This window comes from Cetorhinus maximus, chromosome 4 (genome assembly GCF_964194155.1).
Source record: "Cetorhinus maximus chromosome 4, sCetMax3.hap1.1, whole genome shotgun sequence".
Classification (NCBI taxonomy): Eukaryota; Metazoa; Chordata; class Chondrichthyes; order Lamniformes; family Cetorhinidae; genus Cetorhinus; species Cetorhinus maximus.
In genome coordinates this window covers 119388917-119408276 of record NC_135882.1, presented here as the reverse complement: position 1 = coordinate 119408276, position 19360 = coordinate 119388917, and the positions used below count along the sequence as shown (strand labels likewise).

General features: G+C 42.8%; 1 protein-coding gene across 3 annotated transcripts in view; it reads right to left on the bottom strand.

Annotated features, from left to right (window-relative positions):
- Nucleotides 1–19360, bottom strand: part of LOC144679845 (copine-3-like) — a 91913-nt gene that overhangs the window by 44400 nt on the left and 28153 nt on the right. For all 3 annotated transcript variants that reach the window (XM_078540699.1, XM_078540697.1, XM_078540698.1), the window contains 3 exons: nucleotides 12351–12487; nucleotides 11445–11624; nucleotides 10644–10718 (listed from right to left, as the gene is read on the bottom strand). In XM_078540699.1, the coding sequence (XP_078396825.1) occupies nucleotides 10644–10718; nucleotides 11445–11624; nucleotides 12351–12479 (384 nt within the window). In that variant the 5' untranslated portion in view covers nucleotides 12480–12487. The remainder of the gene's footprint in view (nucleotides 1–10643; nucleotides 10719–11444; nucleotides 11625–12350; nucleotides 12488–19360) is intronic.

Below are 19360 nucleotides of genomic sequence, written 5' to 3'. Positions count from 1 at the left end.
GTGGGCGCTTCTAGCGAGCTCCCTGAAGGCAGACAGCTGCTATGGAGCTGCCTCGGGGAGCTGCAGGCCTGGACAGATTAAATGACAAGAAAAAAAAATGCACCAAACTGTGTCAATGCAGCACATTCAAGCACCTGACAGCAGAACTCAAAAAACATCTTTTAATTATATTTCACCCCTGAAATTTCAACCCGCCCTGAATCAAGGTTGTAATGAAAATGTAAAGGCCAGCTGACCGATTTACAGTTGGCAGATGGGTCAAAGTGGATGTGTCACGTAAAATCGATTTCAGTTGCTTCCTTAAATGAGCTTAATTGCCTGCGGGCGCGCTTCCGACTGCTGCATGCGCCTGCCAAGCGAAATATTGCACGAGTGCACGATGACCTCAGGATGCGCACCCGACGTAAAATTCTGCACAACCAGCGTAAAATTCTGTCCCAGGTTATTCCTGTGTAAGTGCTGCTTGATAACATTGTCCAATCTGTCACTGGCACCTTCCAACATTTTGCTGATGATCAAGAGTAGACTGATGGGGTGGTAATTGACCAGGTTGGATTTGACCTGCTTTTTATGGACACAGCATGCCTGGGCTATTTTCCACATTGTGTAGAGGTGCAGCTGGTTCTGTGGCACACATCTTCAGTACTACAATCAGGATGTTTCCAAGGCCCATTGCATTTGATATACCCAGTGCCTTCAGCTATTTCTCGATAGCACATGGAGTGAATCAAATCAGTTGAAAACTGGCATCTGTGATGCTGAGGAGCTCATGAGGCAAAGATGGATCATCCACTCAGTACTTACATCTGAAGGTTAATGCAAATGACTTCAGTCTTGGCTTTTGCATTCACATACTTACCATATTTTTATAATGATATAAGGGTGCCAATCGCTCATAAGGGATTGTGCAAACACGTTGTGGGTTCATTTATTGAAATTAAACACATGGGAAAATTCCTACAGAGGTGTTGGCATAGTGGTATTGCCACTGGACTGGTAATCCATGTGAACCAGGGTAATGCTCTAGGGACCCGGGTTCGAATCCCAAAACAATTTGAATTCAATAAAAATCTGGAATTATAAGTCCAATGATGACCATGAAACCATTGTCGATTGTTGTATAAACCCATCTGGTTCACTAATGTGCTTTAGGGAAGGAAATCCACCTTCTTACCTGGTCTGGCCTACATGTGACTCCAGACCCACAGAGCAATGTGGTTGACTCTTAAATGCCACCTCAGTTGTAGCAAACCGCTAAAAAGCCAATAAACAGGAATGAAACCGGACAGACCATACAGCATCGTCCTAGGCACCAGAAACGATGGTAAACCCAGCCCGGTCAACCATGCAAAGCCCTCCTTACTAACACCTGGGGCTTATGCCAAAATTGAGAGAGTCGTCTCACAGACTAGTCAGGCAACAGCCTGACATAGTCATACTAATGGAATCATACTTTACAGATCATGTCCCAGGGACCACCATCACCATCCCTGGGTATGTCCTGTCCCACCGGCAGGACATACCTAGCAGAGGCGGTGGCACAACGGGAGGGAGTTGCCCTAGGAGTGGTCAACATCAACTCTGGACTCCATGAAGTCTCATGGCATCAAGTCAAACATGGGCAAGGAAACCTCCTGCACATTACCACATACTGCACCTCCCTCAGCTGATGAATCAGCACTCCTCCATGTTGAACACCACTTGGAGGAAGCACTGAGGGTGGCAAGAGCACAGAATGCACTCTGGGTGGGGGACTTGGTCCATCACCAAGAGTGGCTCATGAACACCACCACAGACCAAGCTGGCCGAGACCCAAAAGAACATAGCAGCTGGACTGGGTCTACGGCAGGTGATGAGGGAACCAACAAGACAGAAAAACGTACTTGACCTCATCCTCAACAACCTGCCTGCATCTGTCCATGACAGTATCGGTAGGAGTCACCACCGCATAAGTCCTTATGGAGATGAAGTCCCGTCTTCACATTGAGGATACCTTCCATCATGTTGTGTGACATTACCACTGTACTAAATGGGATAGATTTAGCAACTCAAGACTGGGAATCCATGAGGAGCTGTGGGCCACCAGCAGCAGAATTGTACTCAACCACAATCTGTAACCTCATAGACCGGCATATCCCCCATTCTACCATTACCACCGATCAGCCCTGGTTCAAAGAAGAGTGCATGAGGGCATGCCAGGAGCAGCATCAGGCATACCTAAAAATGAGGGGTCAAACTGGTGAAACCACAACATTGGACTTCTTGCGCGCCAAACAGCAAGTGATAGACAGAGCTAAGTGATTCCACGACCAACGGATTAGATCTAAGCTCTGCAGTCCTGCCACATCCAGTTGTGAATGGTGATGGACAATTAAACAACTCACTGGAAGAGGAGGCTCCACAAATATCCCCATCCTTAATGATGGAGGAGCCCAGCACATCAGTACAAAAGACAAGGCTGAAGCATTTGCTACAAATTTTCAGCCAGAAGTGCTGAGTGGATGATCCATCTTGGCCTCCTCCGGAGGTCCCCAGCATCACAGATGCCAGTCTCCAGCCAATTCGATTCGCTCCACATGATATCAAGAAATGGCTGAAGGCACTGGATACTGAAAAGGCTATGAGCCCTGACAATATTCCGGAAATGGGATTGAAGTCTTTTGCTCCAGAACTTGCCGTGCCCCTAGCCAAGCTGTTCCAGTACAGCTATAACACTGGCATCTACCCGGCTATGTGGAAAATTGCCCAGGTATGTCCTGTACAAAAAAGCAGGACAAATCCTACCTGACCAATTACCGCCCCATCAGTCTACTCTCCATTATCAGTAAAGTAAAGGAAGGAGTCATCAACATTGCTACCAAATGGCACTTGCTTAGCAATAACCTGCTCACTAACACCCAGTTTGGGTTCCGCCAGGGCCACTCTGCTCTTGATCTCATTAGAGCCTTAGTCCAAACATGGACAAAAGAGCTGAACTCCCGAGGTGAGGTGAGTGACTGCCTTGACATCAAGGCTGCATTTGACCAAGTTTTGCGTCAAGGGGTCCTAGCAAAACTGGAGTCAATGGGAGTCAGGGGGAAAACTCGCCACTGGTTGGAATCATACCTAGCACAAAGGAAGATGGTTGTGATTGTTGGAGGTCAGTCATGTCAGCTCCAGGACATAATTGAAGGAATTCCTCAGGATTGTGTCCTTGCCGCAACCATCTTCAGCTGCTTCATCAGTGACCTTCCTTCCAACGCCAGGTAAGAAGTGGGGGTGTTCGCTGATGATTGCACAATGTTCAGCACCATTCACGACTGAAGCAGTCCATGTCCAACCCGGACAATATCCAGGCTTAAGCTTTTTTTAAAAATTAATTTATGGGATGTGGGTGTTGCTGGTTCGGCCAGCATTTATTACCCATCCCTAACTGCCCTTCAGAAGGTGGAGGTGAGCTGCCTTCTTCAACCGCTGCAGTCCCTGTGATGTAGGTATACCCAGAGTGCAATTGGCTCTGTAGCAATTTAGTACAAACAAGTGGCTTGCTAGACCATTTCAGAGGGCCTTTAAGAGTCAACCATATCACTGCGGATCTGGAGTCACGTGTTGGCCAGATCGGGTGAGGATGGCAGATTTCCATGAGTGAACCAGATGGGTTTTTAATGACAATTGGCAATGGTTTCATGGTCATCATTAGACTTTTAGCTCAAGATTCTTATTGGAATTCAAATTCCAACATTTGCTGTGGTGGGAATCGAACCCTGGGTCACTGGATTACAGTGATAGTATCACTAAGCCACCATAGCAGCAAGAGATATTTGAGCCACACAAGGGCTAGGCAATGACCATCTCCATCAAGAGAGAACCTAACCATCAGTCCTCGACATTCAATGGCATTACCATCAATGAATTCCCCATTAGCAACATCCTGGGGGTTACCATTGACTAGAACCTGAACAGGACTAGCCAAATAAATACTGTGGCTACAAGTGCAGGTCAGAGACTAGGAATCCTGTGGCAGGTAACTCACCTTCTGACTCCCCAAAGCCTGTCCACCAACTACAAGGCACAAGCCAGAAGTGTGATGGAACACTCTCAACTTGCCTGGGTGAGTGCAGCTTCAACAACACTAAAAAAGCTTGACACCATCCAGGACAAAGCAGCCTGTTTGATTGGCTCCCCATCCAACAGCATTCACTCCCTCCATCACTGATGAACAGTAGCAGCAGTGTGTAGCATCTACAAGATGCACTAGAGAAACTCACCAAGTTCCTTAAGCAGCATCTTCCAAACCCATGGCCACGCCCATCTAGGAGGACAAGGACAGCGGATACATGGGAACACGACCTGGGACCTGGAAGTTCCCCTCCAAGCCACTCACCATCCTGACTTGGAAATATATCGCTGTTCCTTCACTGTCTCTGAATCAAAATCCTGGAACTTCCTCCCTAAGAGCACTATGGGTGCACCTACACCACAGAAACTGCAGCGGTTCAAGAAGGCAGCTCACCACCACCTTCTCAAGGGAAATTAGAAGAGGGCAATAAATGCTGGCATAGCCGGTGACACCCACAACCCGTAATAAAAACATAGGGCTGAATCTTCGGCTCGGCAAGTGGGGGCGGGGCCCGCTTGCCGAGGTGTAAAATGATGTGGGGTGACGTCAGGCATGCGTCCCGACGTTACCACGCATCATTTAGATTTTCAGTTCAGCGGGCGCACAGCCAAGTCAGCTGCACGCCCGCCAAACTGACAAAGGTCTGTTAAGGCCATGAATGAACTAATTAAGCCTTTTGAGAAAGCTGCCCATCCAACCTTAAGGTTGGCAGGCAGGCAGGCAAAGAGCCCAGGCGGCTTTCGCATTTTTCATGGAACCTCATCCACGGGCGGGATGAGGTTTCATGAAGGGTTTATAAATTAAATACATTTTTTCATTAAAGTTCATTGACATGTCCCAGCTCATGTGACACCGTCACATGAGGGGGCATCTTAAATTTTTTTTTTCTTTATCAAAATTTTTTAAACTTAAAACTTATCTCCCTGAGGTATCTCTGTGCCTCAGAGATTTCTGCGCTCTTTCGCGCGCATGAAAGAGCACACTCCCAACTCAGGAAACCACCCCCCCCAACCCACACAGGGAGCACACCGCTTCCAGGTGCACATCACGCTGAGGCCCGCCCACATAAAATGGTGGCACAGACCCGATCAGGGGCGCCAATCAGGTGCGTGCCTGCCCCCGCACAACCCCCCTAACGGGGGGAAAATTCTACCCACAAAGCTTGAAGACACCAGCAGCAGAGCTGTGCAGTCTGCATAAAAGCAAAAGTGAAACTAAAACTGGATCACATGACACACTTCCATTGTGGTGATGTCATGCTACCATTCTGTAAAGGCATATTACAACATCCCCCTTTCGTTTTAAAGATATTTCCCACCTTCCAAAGAAGTATAACTATTTACAACATATGCTCATGTTTAGTTAATATTACAATCAGTGTATAGGACGAATGAATCCATGAGTCTCTAAAGCGTATTGAGGTATTCTGCTAGTACATCCAGATCTTGTAATGGTAACCTTGTCTGGAAGTTTCTTTAATTGCTCACAGTGATCTGTGGGATTGTCAATCTTGGATATCCTTCCCGGTTGCATTTGGGATCTTGTCCTCGATGCCTTTGTGTATAATGGCTTCATAGGATCTTAGTTCCAAACAAATCCTTGCCACCTGGGCTGGTTGCCACATACATCTGTGGGATCCTGGATACAACCTTGTTGTCCCAACTGTAAATTTGGTAATTCTGTACCCGCATTTTAATCGTGCACACTGGGCATCTTATCTTGCAGTTTTAAAAGTTGTTCTCTAGTTTCTCAGAGTAGAATGGGTAAAAGGCAATAGATTGGTATGCAGCAGTCTGCCGAACATGACCTCTGCTCGTGACTGAAACGTTAAATGCAACTATTCTATGTGTAGATCTTGCTTGGTCTGACTACATTTGAGAATTGGGATTTCCCCATGTGAATCATTCATTCAGCTAGGCCATTAGATCTAGGGTAATGAGAAGAAGCAGTGTAATCAATATTCCACTTCTCACACATATCCTGAAACGGCTTCCCAATAAATTGTTAACCGTTATCCATAATGATCTCTCTAAGAACACCAAAGAAACTGAAAATAGCATGTTGAGTGTGCGCAACAGTTGTGCTCAACTTACTATTTAATTGTTGAATAATGGGGTACTTGGTAAATTAGTTGACAATGATAATGAAGTCAGTGCCATGACTTGAAAGAGGTCAGGTGCAATTTTGTACCAAGGATGGGTAGGAACTTCATGTGGGATCAATGGTGCTTTGTGATCTGGCATATGCTCTTGACATGCCTCATACTACTTAATAATGACTTCAATGTCATTATTCGTACCTGATCAATAGCCTGACTCTCTTGCAAGCGTTCTCGTCCAACCTATGCCGATGTGTAAATGAAGAAGTTGTTGAAGAATATCAAGTCACAAAGATTCCGGTATGATGACTCCCCAGGAGATAGCTCATCCATGCAAGGCCAAAATGGTCTCACGTTTCATTGTTAGGAACTAGAGGTAGATTTAAGTAAGTTATATTTGTATTTGTGGGTGTTAGAAACAAGATATAGCTTTAAGTTTACTTTATTTTATTTTAAACTTGTGGGTTTCAAGGATGGAACCGGAGTCTAGTTTCATTTAGCGTTTTTCTCTGGGGAATGTTTCCTGCAAGTCTGTGGCTTTGTTTGCATACCTGCATTCTAATGAGGCTTTTTACAACTCGAAGTAGTTTAGGGAAGTTATATCAAAGTGGGAAAAACTGGGCTGTTGCCTAGCAACAGAGTCCCACAGAGACACAGAAAAAGAAAGCAGCTTTAGTTCAGTTGAAAGCAGGTGCGGTGCCAGGAGCTAGACACAGGAGAGGGAACTGCAGAAAGCAGGTCCCAAAAGAAAAGCAGAAAGTTCCAAAAGAAGTGCAGAAAGTACCAATTCCAGGGAGTGGGGGCAGGAAAAAGGTCCCAAGATGACAGCTAAATCAAGGACCAGGGGCAGGAAATCTGGAACGGACCCTGTCCCGTGGAGTTGAAAGGAAGGAGTAGAGGGAAAGGCTCTGAATTAAATAGAGAAAGCTGCAGGAAGCAGACTCAAGGCAAAGTGGGCTTGCGAGAAGCCAGGGGATCAAAGGAGACAGCCAAAGGTTGGTAACTCCTTACTATGGACATGTGAAGCAGTGATGTTCTGTTGGCATGGATGAGTCTCCGAGGGAGAGTACATGGAAGATGAAACTTGAATGCATGTGGCGATCCGGGGGAGGGGAACGTTGGAAGGAGACTGAAAGCCTGGAGGTGGACCCTTGTGGAAGTCATCAGAGAGAAAGCATCGCTTGGGAGAAGATACCAAAGCGAGTTCTTCGAGAGTGAAGATTGGAAACACCCATGTGAAAGATGGGAGATCAGCGAGACCGGTTGGCTCATGGTGTGACAAGCATCTGAGGGGAGTTGATGAGAGATTCATAGCGCCTGTTTGGAGTGGGATCTGTCACTTGGTTTCAGAATGTGGTGGGTCTGACCACATGTCACCTATTGGTTTATATGGACTGTGCACTTACTGCAGACATTAGAGTATAAGGTAGCTTTTGAAACTTGTATTATCTTTACAAATCTGTATATATCTGCAAAGGTACAGTCCAAGGTGAAGGAGTATTGTAATATAGTTCATCTTTTCTGTTTAATAAACGTTTTATTCTTTCACTAGAAGTTCATCAGCTGACTGCTGTGACTCTATTCAGTAGCTGCCCTCCATGTTTCTAAACAAAAAATAAAAGGTAGGATCCATCAAGTCAGGGTCCACCCTGGGATCTGACTTGTCCAGTAGTAACATCAGCTGGGATCATAATATCATGAACCTGCTGGATTGAATCAGGCCATCCTTCAATGGTTGTTTTCTACAGTTCATGTAGTGTTGAATCTTTCACCATTTTTTCTTGTAGCTGCTGGCATAGACATTGCACAAAATTTACCAGATCAATTTGGAGAACATCTCCAAGTTCGACATCAATGAAGTCAACTTGTAGATCCAATGATATATCTTTGTTTTCACGGGTTGGGAAATATGTTAAGTGCATCTGATGTGACCATCAAGTTACCTGGCTTGTACCTAATCTCACAGTCGTAACCTTGAATCTTTATCAAGAGAAATTGCAATCTTGGTGGTGCGCTGGTCAATGGCTTGTGGTCAGTCTCTACCACAAATCTTTTGCCAAATGGATCCGTATGAAAACCCACAATTCCAAATATTTAAGTTAATGTTTCACACTTGATGTTGGAGTAGTTGGATTGTGTAACGACAGAGAATTTGAAGCAAATGCAATCGGTTTGCCTTCTTGCAGTATGCATGCTCCCAGACCTTTCTGTAAGGCATCTATTCTCCAGGGTAGTCATCTCCCTAGGATCATAAACTTACTATGTCAATGCTTCTGATAATGACTGTTTCAGTCTCAGAAGAGGTATCAGTGGTCATCATGTCACAGGAAATGCACATCTTTTCTCAGCAATTCCCTTAGCGATTAAGGTTTTTGAGTAAAACTGAACGTATGGAGAAAAATTAAAGAGACCTAGACATCTTCGAAGATCGCCCTTATTTTGAAGAGTTGGCATGGCTTTAATATCCTCTTTTTTAGTTGGATCTGGACGTAAACCAGCACTGGAATAAACAGGACTGAAGAAATTAATCTGCTGCACATTGATGAAACATTTCAGACTGTTGAACACCAATCCTTCATTACATGCCACTTGCTCAATTCGTGCAGGTTATGGTCATGTTCTTCCTTTGTTTTTCCTACAACGGCAATGTCATCAGCGATACAGATGCATCCTGGCACAGTGAATGTAATACAGTCCATGTGAGCTTGAAAGAGATCTAGGCTAACAGAAGCCTGAAAGGAAGTCGTTGAAAACAGTAGCATCCGAATGGGTATGAAACGTAGTAAGCTTTTGGGACTTCTCTGAGATGTACCAACCAGTAGCCAGGTTTGACATCAAGCTTATCTTGCAAATCTTAGATTTAACTCTTCTAACGTGGTTATTTTGTAAGGGCAACCTTTCAAAGCTTCAAAGTGGGTGTACCTAAACCACATGGACTGCAGAGGTTCAAGAAGGCAGCTCACTACCACCTTCTCAAGGGCAACTAGGGATGAGCAATAAATGCTGGCCCAGCCAGTGATGCCCACATCCTGTGAATGAATTTAAGAAATTTTTAAAAATTAAACGTTGTGGGTTGAGGCATAATCTCAAGGATCCATATTTCTTTATGACACAAGTAATGGAGCTGTACTAGTCTGTGTGTTCCTACATGCAATCTTGCTGCCAGGCTGAGCACCATTTTCTTTAGAAGGAATCACTGCTGCACACCATGTCTTGTTTTAAAAATGATGTAAAGGCAACAATCACTCTAAGGGATTGTGCATATATGTTATGGGTTTGTTTATTGAGACTTGTCACATAGGAACATTTACAGAGGCAAAAGCTTGATGACACCAGCAACAGAGCTGTGTGTGTGTGCTCTGCTTAAAAAAAAAGTGAAACGAAAACTAGATCACGCGACACAGTTCCTTTCCAGTGATGTCATTCTGCAATCTCTGAAAGGCATATTACAACAGTGCTGGCCTCCACATCATTGAGGGCAGGGATGTTCATCAAGTCCTCTCTTACTGATGTTTATTTGTTTACTACCATTTATGATTGTATGTGGCAGGTCTGATCTGATCCACTGATTCTAGGGTTGCGTAGCTCTGTCTATAGCTATATAAATGCAAAGTACATTCTGCTCTGCAATAATGTAAGAGTGACTTTGTATACCTGGAACCAGACCCTGATCTCACAACAGATGTGGCTGAGAGCAATCCACTCCTCATCCCCCCCACCCCTTCCCCCATAAAGCAGCTACATAGTGCATGGAGTACAACTGCCAACCTGGTCTACAGAAGGTTGTTCAAAACTTCTGATCTCTTAATTACACATGGCTGACTTAAATGTCTGGATGAATTGGGCAATCATGATATCTAAAAGTCTGAGGGTCAGAAGTAAAGCTCTGTTCATATTTGTAAACATTAATGTATAGAACTCTTTCCTAGCCATAAATATAAACAAGGTACAGCTTGGCTACACAAATTATATACCCAATATTCTCATGCCAGTGACTGAAGCATCAATAAATTTCCAGAATAAACTTAAAATACGTATCAATCTGGCATCTTGCTCTGATCAGCCTTATAAATCAATGACACTGACATTACATTCATCACCCCACTTCCTCATTGCTATCTTGCTTTCTTAAAAGATATGCTTTTTGAAACTACAGTGTCCTCAATTAAATTGCCTTTGTTGATTTGCCTGGCAATTACCTGTAAGGATCTTAAGTCAACCAAGTTACATGCTCTAAACAAAGCTCCTTCTTCTGGGAGAGGCATTCCAGCTGCCCTGAAACCACATGGGAACCTTCTCAAATTAACCCCATCCCATTATTTCCCAAATTGTCAACATTGGGCCTGTCAATGTGCAGAATTTTCAGTGGTACAACAAACCATCAAAATTTTAGGGTTCATTTGACTACCATCAAGCTCTAACTACATGAGGTGTTTGGGTCTGTACCGTGATTGTTCCTTTTCCCGCAGGTTTCCCATTATGCAGCACAAGGGGTCTGGTTAACTTCTTGCTGGAGACAATCTGTCAAAAGAATTCAAAAACTTACATTATTAGTTTATCATAATAATTAGTATAGAAACAAAAGCTAGGAGTCTGTGCAGATCAGCCAAAGATCTTGTTTCCCTCAAACATTAAACCTAAAATACAAGCACTGCATATGAACTTCAAAACAGCTCCAATGATGGCCCTAAAGATGACAAAAGCAGATCAATATAGACAAGAGGACACAGGTTATAGTTACCTGTACAATAGTGCCTCAGTTCCCAAAACTTCCCATTTTCTGCTCTACGTTTCACCTGCCACCCATCTGCCCACTCCCCAAGGTTGTCTTATGTTCCCTTGCAAACTTCCTCAGTTTGTTGTGCCTCTTTATTAGATAGCATTATCAAGCTTTGATATCAGCCAAAGAATAGTCTCACTGATTTCAGCAATGTATATAAGAAAGATGGATATCAGTATTTTTCAAAATTCATTATAGATGCAGAAATGTCATGATAATGATTGTATTGCTTTCTGTGGGCAGAGAAGGGATTTATAATAAAATCCAACACATTCATGTCATATCTTGAAACATTTTCACCATGAAAGAATTATTCATGAAAATTATTACAGTGCATAACAATGATCACAGTAAAAGAAAAAGCTATTTTGTGACTTGAACCATAAAACACAAACGAAACAGCTTTGTAGAATCAGCTAGAGCACTCAGTGGCTTAACAAACAGAAGAATGAAATACTTATATTTACCTGGCCCAGAGTGCATTCAAATTCTCCCAGGAAATCATCATCGCCCAGATCAAAAGTTTCATTGTCAATATCGTAAACTCCAAATTTCAATTTCTGCACTTGCTCAAAGTAATAATCTATCAGAAATTTCTTCGAAAATTTTGGGTCAAGGCAGTTTTTAACCATTTCTGTACGGCTAATCTAGGAAAGATAAAGGACAATGAACCTTCAAATTGATAATTCCTTCAACATATACTTACTAAACTCAATTATAAGAGAGTCATGGAGTCATTACAGCACAGAAGAGGCCCATTTGGCCATGCCAGAGAAATCTTCAAGCCAGGTAGGAGTCAAATTACAATCTTCTGGTCCATAGTCAGACACATTATCCATAGCAACACTGACCCTAGCTCAAAGGAACCAAAATCCACAGATGGATAATATAATGATAAAGAAGCTCTAAACGTGCTGTAATATGTCAATCATATTTCTTTTATCTGGAACAAAATGTTTAGGAAAGTATCAGTCACTAAGTATGGCCAATCACAAACTAGCTCTTAGCAGATATCAGTGCATAGCATTAACTACCGATTATTTGGCACAAACTGACTTGTCAGTCAAAGGCCAAGAGTAGGGTTGTGTAAAAAATATTACTGCATACTGGTATGAGTAGGAAGTCACTCTTCTATCAATATTCTCTCAGTTAAATGATAGAAAAATGATTATGTAAGAAAATGAAATACAAAAAAAGTCTAAAGATGTAGAAACAAACAAATGAATCATGACATTTTTCAACACGTTCTATGGTTACTGAATTGTAGGGCTAAAAGCAGTATCACTCTGTCCAGTTAGCACTCTAAGACAAGAGACTAGTACCATAATAATAGATTATGCTTTTCACATGTATAGCTTACAGATTTTCCTTACCTCAACCCACTGATTTCCACCAGTATTTAGAAGGAGTGCACACAGTGGATCAGATTTAGAGAAAACATCTTTATCCAGCAGATTTTCACAGGAAATGCTTAGTTCCACCTTACTCACACAATCTGCCATCTGCTAACCTGAAAAGCAGATTATAATACATGGAATGCTATAAAATTATTTTATGGTTTTATTTATTAAAAACAAAAAAAAACAGGCCGAATATAAAACATGGTAATGCCTTTTGAACCTACTTAGAATTCAGTTCAACGTTAACAACGCTTACTGTGCTTCGCTGTTCTAATTAGTTACTAGGTTAACCGAAGGAGCATATTTTCTAACAGGGCATATAAAATACAAAATAAATAAATATAAAGTTCAATTTCTGGTCTGTGTTGGGTTTGTTGCTCTTAGCCAAGTGGCAGCAGAGGTACTACAATTATCTTCAGAGTTCTTTGGTTTAGAAGGGAAGAATTAAACAGAAATTCCATTTATGGTATATGAATTTCAAATGAGGAAAGGATTTCGCACAGTTAAAATGTGCACATTTTAGGGGAGGCGATGTTATAGTGGTATTGTCACTGGACTAGTAATCCAGAGACCCAGGATAATGCTCTGGGGACCAGGGTTTGAATTCCGCCACAGCAGATGGTGGAATTTAAATTCAATAAAAGTCTGGAGTTAGAAGTCTAATGGCATTGAGGGAAGGAAATCTACCATCCTTACCTGGTCTGGCCTAAATGCCCTCTGAAATGCCCTAGCAGCCAAAATTGGGAGAGCTGTCTCACAGACTAGTCAAGCAACAGCCTGACATGGTCATCCTCACGGAATCATATCTTACAGATAATGTTCCAAACATCACCTGGGTATGTCCTGTCCTACCAGCAGGACAGACCCAGCAGAGGTGCTAAACAGTCAGGCGGGAGTTGCCCTGGGATTCCTCAACATTGACTCCGGAACCCATGAAGTCTCATGGCATCAGGTCAAACATGGACAAGGAAACTTCCTGCTGATTACCACTTACCACCCTCCCTCAGCTAATGAATCAGTGCTTCTCCATGTTGAACACCACTTGGAGGAAGCACTTAGGGCGGCAAGGGCGCAGAATGTACGCTGGGTGAGGGACTTCAATGTCCATCACCAAGAGTGGCTCGGTGGCACCACTACTGACTGAGCTGGCTAAGTCCTAAAGGACATAGCTGCTAGACTGGGTCTGCAGAAGACGGGGAGACAGCAGATGGTAAAGACTGAGTTGTTTAAGCCCCAGAGGGAAACTTGATCAATTGTCATGACCTATATTTTCAATTGGTATGTTTGAGATGCAGCTCTGAATTCAGGAATAAGATCACTGAGGCTCAAGATTTTTTTTTATATAAAGCTGAATTAAACATTTATTAATTTAACAACAAATTAAACACATACACTTGTCTACAAATTACTATACTTGTCTACAAATTACTACCATAATAACTTTTAAACAAATCCCCAAATTAATCACTCCCAAGTAAATCTTCACCAAGGCAACAGTAGCCAATAGACTTTAAACAGACACCAGGCAAAGCACATTTGACCTTACGAATTCAAAATGAGGTTCCTTGCAATTTGGTTCCTTTGCAGAAACAAGTTGTAGGCTTACAGGCTGGTTAGATCTTAATTGCCTCTACTTACATACACAACTTTGCGTTTATACCCAGCTTTTCCTTTGAAGGTAAATTTTCTTTGGCACCCGAGGCTTTTAACATCTTCTAACAATAAAATTTTCATCCCCCAAATTTTATTACAAATATAAACACATTGCATGGCGTCCTCCAGCTAGGTGCAAACTTTACGCCCACTCATGAATGTTTTATTCAACAAATGCAAATGTACACTTTACCTTCTATCCTTCTTACATTAATCCAATTAACATTTCAAAACCACTATGCATCAAAGCACCCAGACTAGCTGGTTTAAACCAATTAAGACAAACAAAGACACACACAACACAGACCCCACTACAATTCTATTTTTAAAATAATTTTCAATAATATTATAGGACATTAATATCTCTTCACGACTGCATCCATGAGGTGCTGTGCACCATCGGTAGCAGAATTGTACTCGAACTCAATCTGTAAAAGCTCACAGCCCAGCATATCCCCCACTGTACGTTACCATCAAGCCAGGGGATCAACCCTGGTTCAATGAAAAGTGCAGGAGGGCATGCCAGGAGCAGCACCAGGCATACTTAAAAATGAGGTGAAGCTAAAAAACAGAACTACTCAAGTGCCAAACAGCATAAGCTACAAGTGATAGAGCCAAGCGATCCGATAACCAATGGATCGAATCTAAGTTCTGCAGTCCTGTCATATCCAGTGATAAATGGTGGTGGACAATTAAGCAACTCACTGGAGGAGGAGGCTCTACAAATATCCCCATCCTCAATGATGGGGGAGCCCAGCATGCCAGCGCAAAAGGAAAGGCTGAAGCAATGCTACAATCTTCAGCCATAACTGCTGAGTGGATGATTCATCTCAGTCTCCGGTGGTCCCCAGTCTCCAGCTAATTCGATTCACTCCACGTGATATCGAAAAATGGCTGAAAGCACTGGATAGTGCAAAGGTTATGAGCCCTGACAATATTCTGGCAATAGTACTAAGGTCTTGTGCTCCAGAACTTGCCATGCACCTTGCCAAGCTATTCCAGTACAGCTATAACGCTAGCATCTACCTGGCTATATGTAAAATTGCCCAGGTACGTCCTATACACAAAAGGCAGGACAAATCCAACCCAGCCAATTACCACCCCATCAGTCTACTCTCGATCAACAGTAAAGTAATGGAAGGGGTCATCAACAGTGCTATAAAGCAGCACTTGCTCAGCAATAACCTGCTCACTGACACCCAGTTTGGGTTCCACTGGGGCCACTCAGCTCTTGACCTCATTACAGCCTTGGTTCAAACATGGACAAGGTGAGGTGAGAGTGACTGCCCTTGACATCAAGGCAGCATTTGACAGAGTGTGGCATCAAGGAGTCCTAGCAGAACTGGAGTCAATGGGAATCAGGGGAAAACTCTCCACTTGTTGGAGTCATACCTAGCACAAAGGAAGATGGTTGTGGTTATTGGAGGTCAGTCATTTCAGCTGTAGGACATCAATGCAGGAGTTCCCCAGGGTAGTGTCCTCAGCCCAATCATCTTCAGCTGCTTCACCAGTGACCTTCCTTCCATCATAAGATCAGGAGTGGGGATGTTTGCTGTTGATTGCACAATGTCCAGCACCATTCAGGACTCCTCAGATACTGAAGCAGTCCATGTCCAAATGCAGCAAGACCTGGGCAATATCCAGGCTTGAGCTGACAAGTGGCAAGTAACATTCACGCCACACAAGTGTCAGGCAATGACCATCTCCAACAAGAGAGAATCTAACTATCGCCCCTCAACGTTCAAAGGCATTCCCATCACTGAATCTCCCACTAACAACATCCTGGGGGTTAACATTCACCAGAAACTGAACTGGACTAGCCAAATAAATACTGTGGCTACAAGAGCTGTTCAGGGGCTAGGAATCCTGCAACGAGTAAGTCACCTCCTAACTCCCCAAAGCCTGTCCACTATCTACAAGGCACAAGTCAGGAATGTGATGGAATACTCCCCACTTGCATGGATGAGTGCAGCTCCCACAACACTAAAGAAACTTGACACCGTCCAGGGCAAAGCAGCCCACTTGATTGGCACCACAACAACCAACATTCACTCCTTCCATCACCGACGTACAGTAGCGGCTGTGTATATCATCTACAAGATACGTTGCAGGAATTCACCAAGGCTCCTTAAACAGCACCTTCAAAACTCATTACCACTACCATCTAGAAGGACAAGAGCAGCAGATAGGTGGGAACACCACCACCTGGAAGTTCCCCTCCAAGTCACTCACCACCCTGACTTGGAAATATATCGCTGTTCCTTCACTGTCGTTGGGTCAAATTCCTGGAACTCCCTTCCTAACAGCACTGTGGGTGTAACTGCACCACTTGGACTGCAGCGGTTCAAGAAGGCAGCTCACCACCACCACCTTCTCAAGGGGAACTAGGGGTGGGCAATAAATGCTGGCCCAGCCAGCGTAGCCTACATCCCATGAATGAATTTTTTAAAAATCTCAACAGACTGGCAAGATGCATTGCCACTGCTCATTTGGAACTGCACTGAGCACTAATACGTACGTCTTCAGGGGTGGAGAAAAAGTGATAGGAAAATTTGGCAACAAAAGTACAATAAAAAAAATGTCCTGTGAATCCAAGACTGGAAGGCTTTAAGCCACTCAAACTTCTCTTTACCTCCACATTGCTTTTCCTTCCATCAGCAAATTTTGGCCAATAACCAACAATGATGTTATGACTGCATATAGTCTGTTTGCTGTACAATCATGTTTTTTTGGGGGAAAAAGACTATTACAGCACTGTTTGTTTTCAGTGATTTGTACATCAAACACCAAGAGTGAAATTACTGTCACCAGACACATGTCAGCAACAAACAAGCCCATGAATTTGTAGAATAAAATCCTCTCCAGCTCTTTATCGATAAAATCTCCACAATTCTTGCTATACTTTTTGTTTAAAAAAGGTGTCCTTGGATGTGGGTAATGCAAATAAGGCCATATTTATTATTTATTCTTCCTTGCATGAGGTGGTGATGGTAGGCCTTCAGTCGAATCCTTGCAGTCCCCCTGGGGATGGTGCCCCCCACAATAATACATAGACAATACCAGGACTCGGGCTTTTTTCATCATTGCACAAGTTCAGGCTTGCTCCATGAATGGAAGGTTAGGTGGCAATCCTAAAGTTTGTTATATACACCATTCTCCAAAATGTGGTTGTGCTCAGGAGGAAGGTTAAATAACCTGAGAGTTGTCTTTTAAGTACCTGTGTACCTGTGACACTAATAAATTCTGGAAATTGTCTTGTCACATGTTCAAGCTTCTTCATTTGAGAAACTGATGGTTAACAGTGGTAGCTGTGAGTGGCCTTTTAAGCTCAAAGCAGAGAAAAGAGTTTGCCTGGCCAACAGTTATCCCACAAACAGATTAACTGCTTGTTTATCTCATTGCTGTTTGTGGGACCTTGCTGTTAATACAAACTGACTGCAATATTGTCCTCTGCAATAACAGTGATTCAATGCTGCTGTGAAGCAACATAGAACATCGAGAAAATAAAAGGCACTATAAAAATGCAAGTTCTTTCATTCTTTTTGGTTAATGAAATAAAACTGAATTCCCCTATGGATTAACAGTCTCAGAAGGATTTGCTGTTCTGATCTCAAAATAGTTACAGGTTTCCAGGAGTGCTAAATACAATTTTGCCAGTTATTTGATTTAAATTACTCCTTTTTTTTTCTCAAAATAAACAAGCTATATTTTAATCTGCAACTTTTGAGGGTTGATTTCGACTTCCACTCGCTGGCTGCCTGCTCTGACAAAGAGGACTCCATAATTTTGGGGGCCTTACTTAAAATTTCACAGGTAAGATATAGTGTACCAAATTGGCTTGCCCAATTGAGACCTCAAGGTTGCATCAGGGTTGGCGCCAGCATTGAAAGTTATAGGGTAAGGGGCACGATCATGGAGGGCAAGGGTCCCAGGGATTTAGTGGTCCAGGTTATTTTTGTTGGTCTTAGCTCCTCGGGGGTTACAAAGAAATTCAAGGTACATCATAGAATCCCCAATTTCTAGAATAAGAGGCCTATCGCATGGAACAGGCAAGAGCTTTGACAACCTTAATTTCAAAATGGAGTTGACACTTTAATTGCCACCAATTACAAGCCAGTGAGGCTACCAACGCTATTCACGGCTGCTTCCACCTGACTAACACCAAGCGAAGGCCGTAAAAATAGATCTTGGCCTGGGTTTGGTCTCTATTGTGCATTTCTACCCTATTAGAGGTCAGGAGTCTCCCAGTGTCAGAGGTGGTGTCTTCAGGTGAGACGTTAAACCAGTATCCTGTCAGACTGTATCAGTGGATGTAAAAGATGCCTGGTCACTATTTGAGGAGGAGCAGAGGTTTTCCCAGCATCCTGGCTAATAATCAGCTCTCATCCAACACCAACAACAGATTAGCAAGTCATTCATGTAATTTGCTGCTCATGGGATTTTGCTCTATACCTTTTAGCTGCCACATTTGCTGGTATAACAATGACTATATTTCATAGATAATTTATTGACTCTCACACTTTGGAACATCGTGGGAATGTGAAAGACGCTATATAAAATTCTTCCTTCTATGTAGTGGACATCCCACATTATTTACTGTACAACTTTAGTAATAAAAATATATTCCATCAGCCCTGAGGGAAGTTACATTATAGTCAATATACATTTTAGGTTTATAGGTGCCTCAATAAAGCTGCCTTTCAAGGTTAACACATGAATTGTGTTTGTTGGTTTTTTTAAATGGTATATATTTCCATGGTTCAATGTCAATAGCCTTGTGTCCCCTACAAACCAGTGTTATTATGTACTATATTTACCTAGGTATTGGGTAAAACCCAGGGGTCAAACAAAGAACTCATCATTCTCTCTATTTAATAGCACTATTTACTAATCTTCAGGCGCGCGAAGAATATACACAGCTTCAAAACACTGGATAATTTCTTTCAATATTTAACCAAGAACAGTACTCTGTAGATACCATATTAATAATTGCGGATCTTAAAATTCTCTTTGCAATGTCGAAAAGAGCAGATATTCATTTCTTGAATTAACCCTCAAAATCAAATTGAAACTTGAAGCAAGAACACTTACTTCAACAGCCTTTGAAGAAATCTCAGAACAAAGAGGCATTAAGAACTGGGGTCAAAATAGATTAGGTGGTGAATTGGCATTGCCAAATCACACCTTGGTCTCTTACTCCTTTTCCTCTGGGATCTTCTCCTTCCTTAAACACTTCACCTTCTCAGCTCTCCTTTAAATCTTTATTATCCACTAATCCCCCCAAACCTAATCACATTTTCTCCCCAGCTCTCCCCAAGATGTCCTCCCAT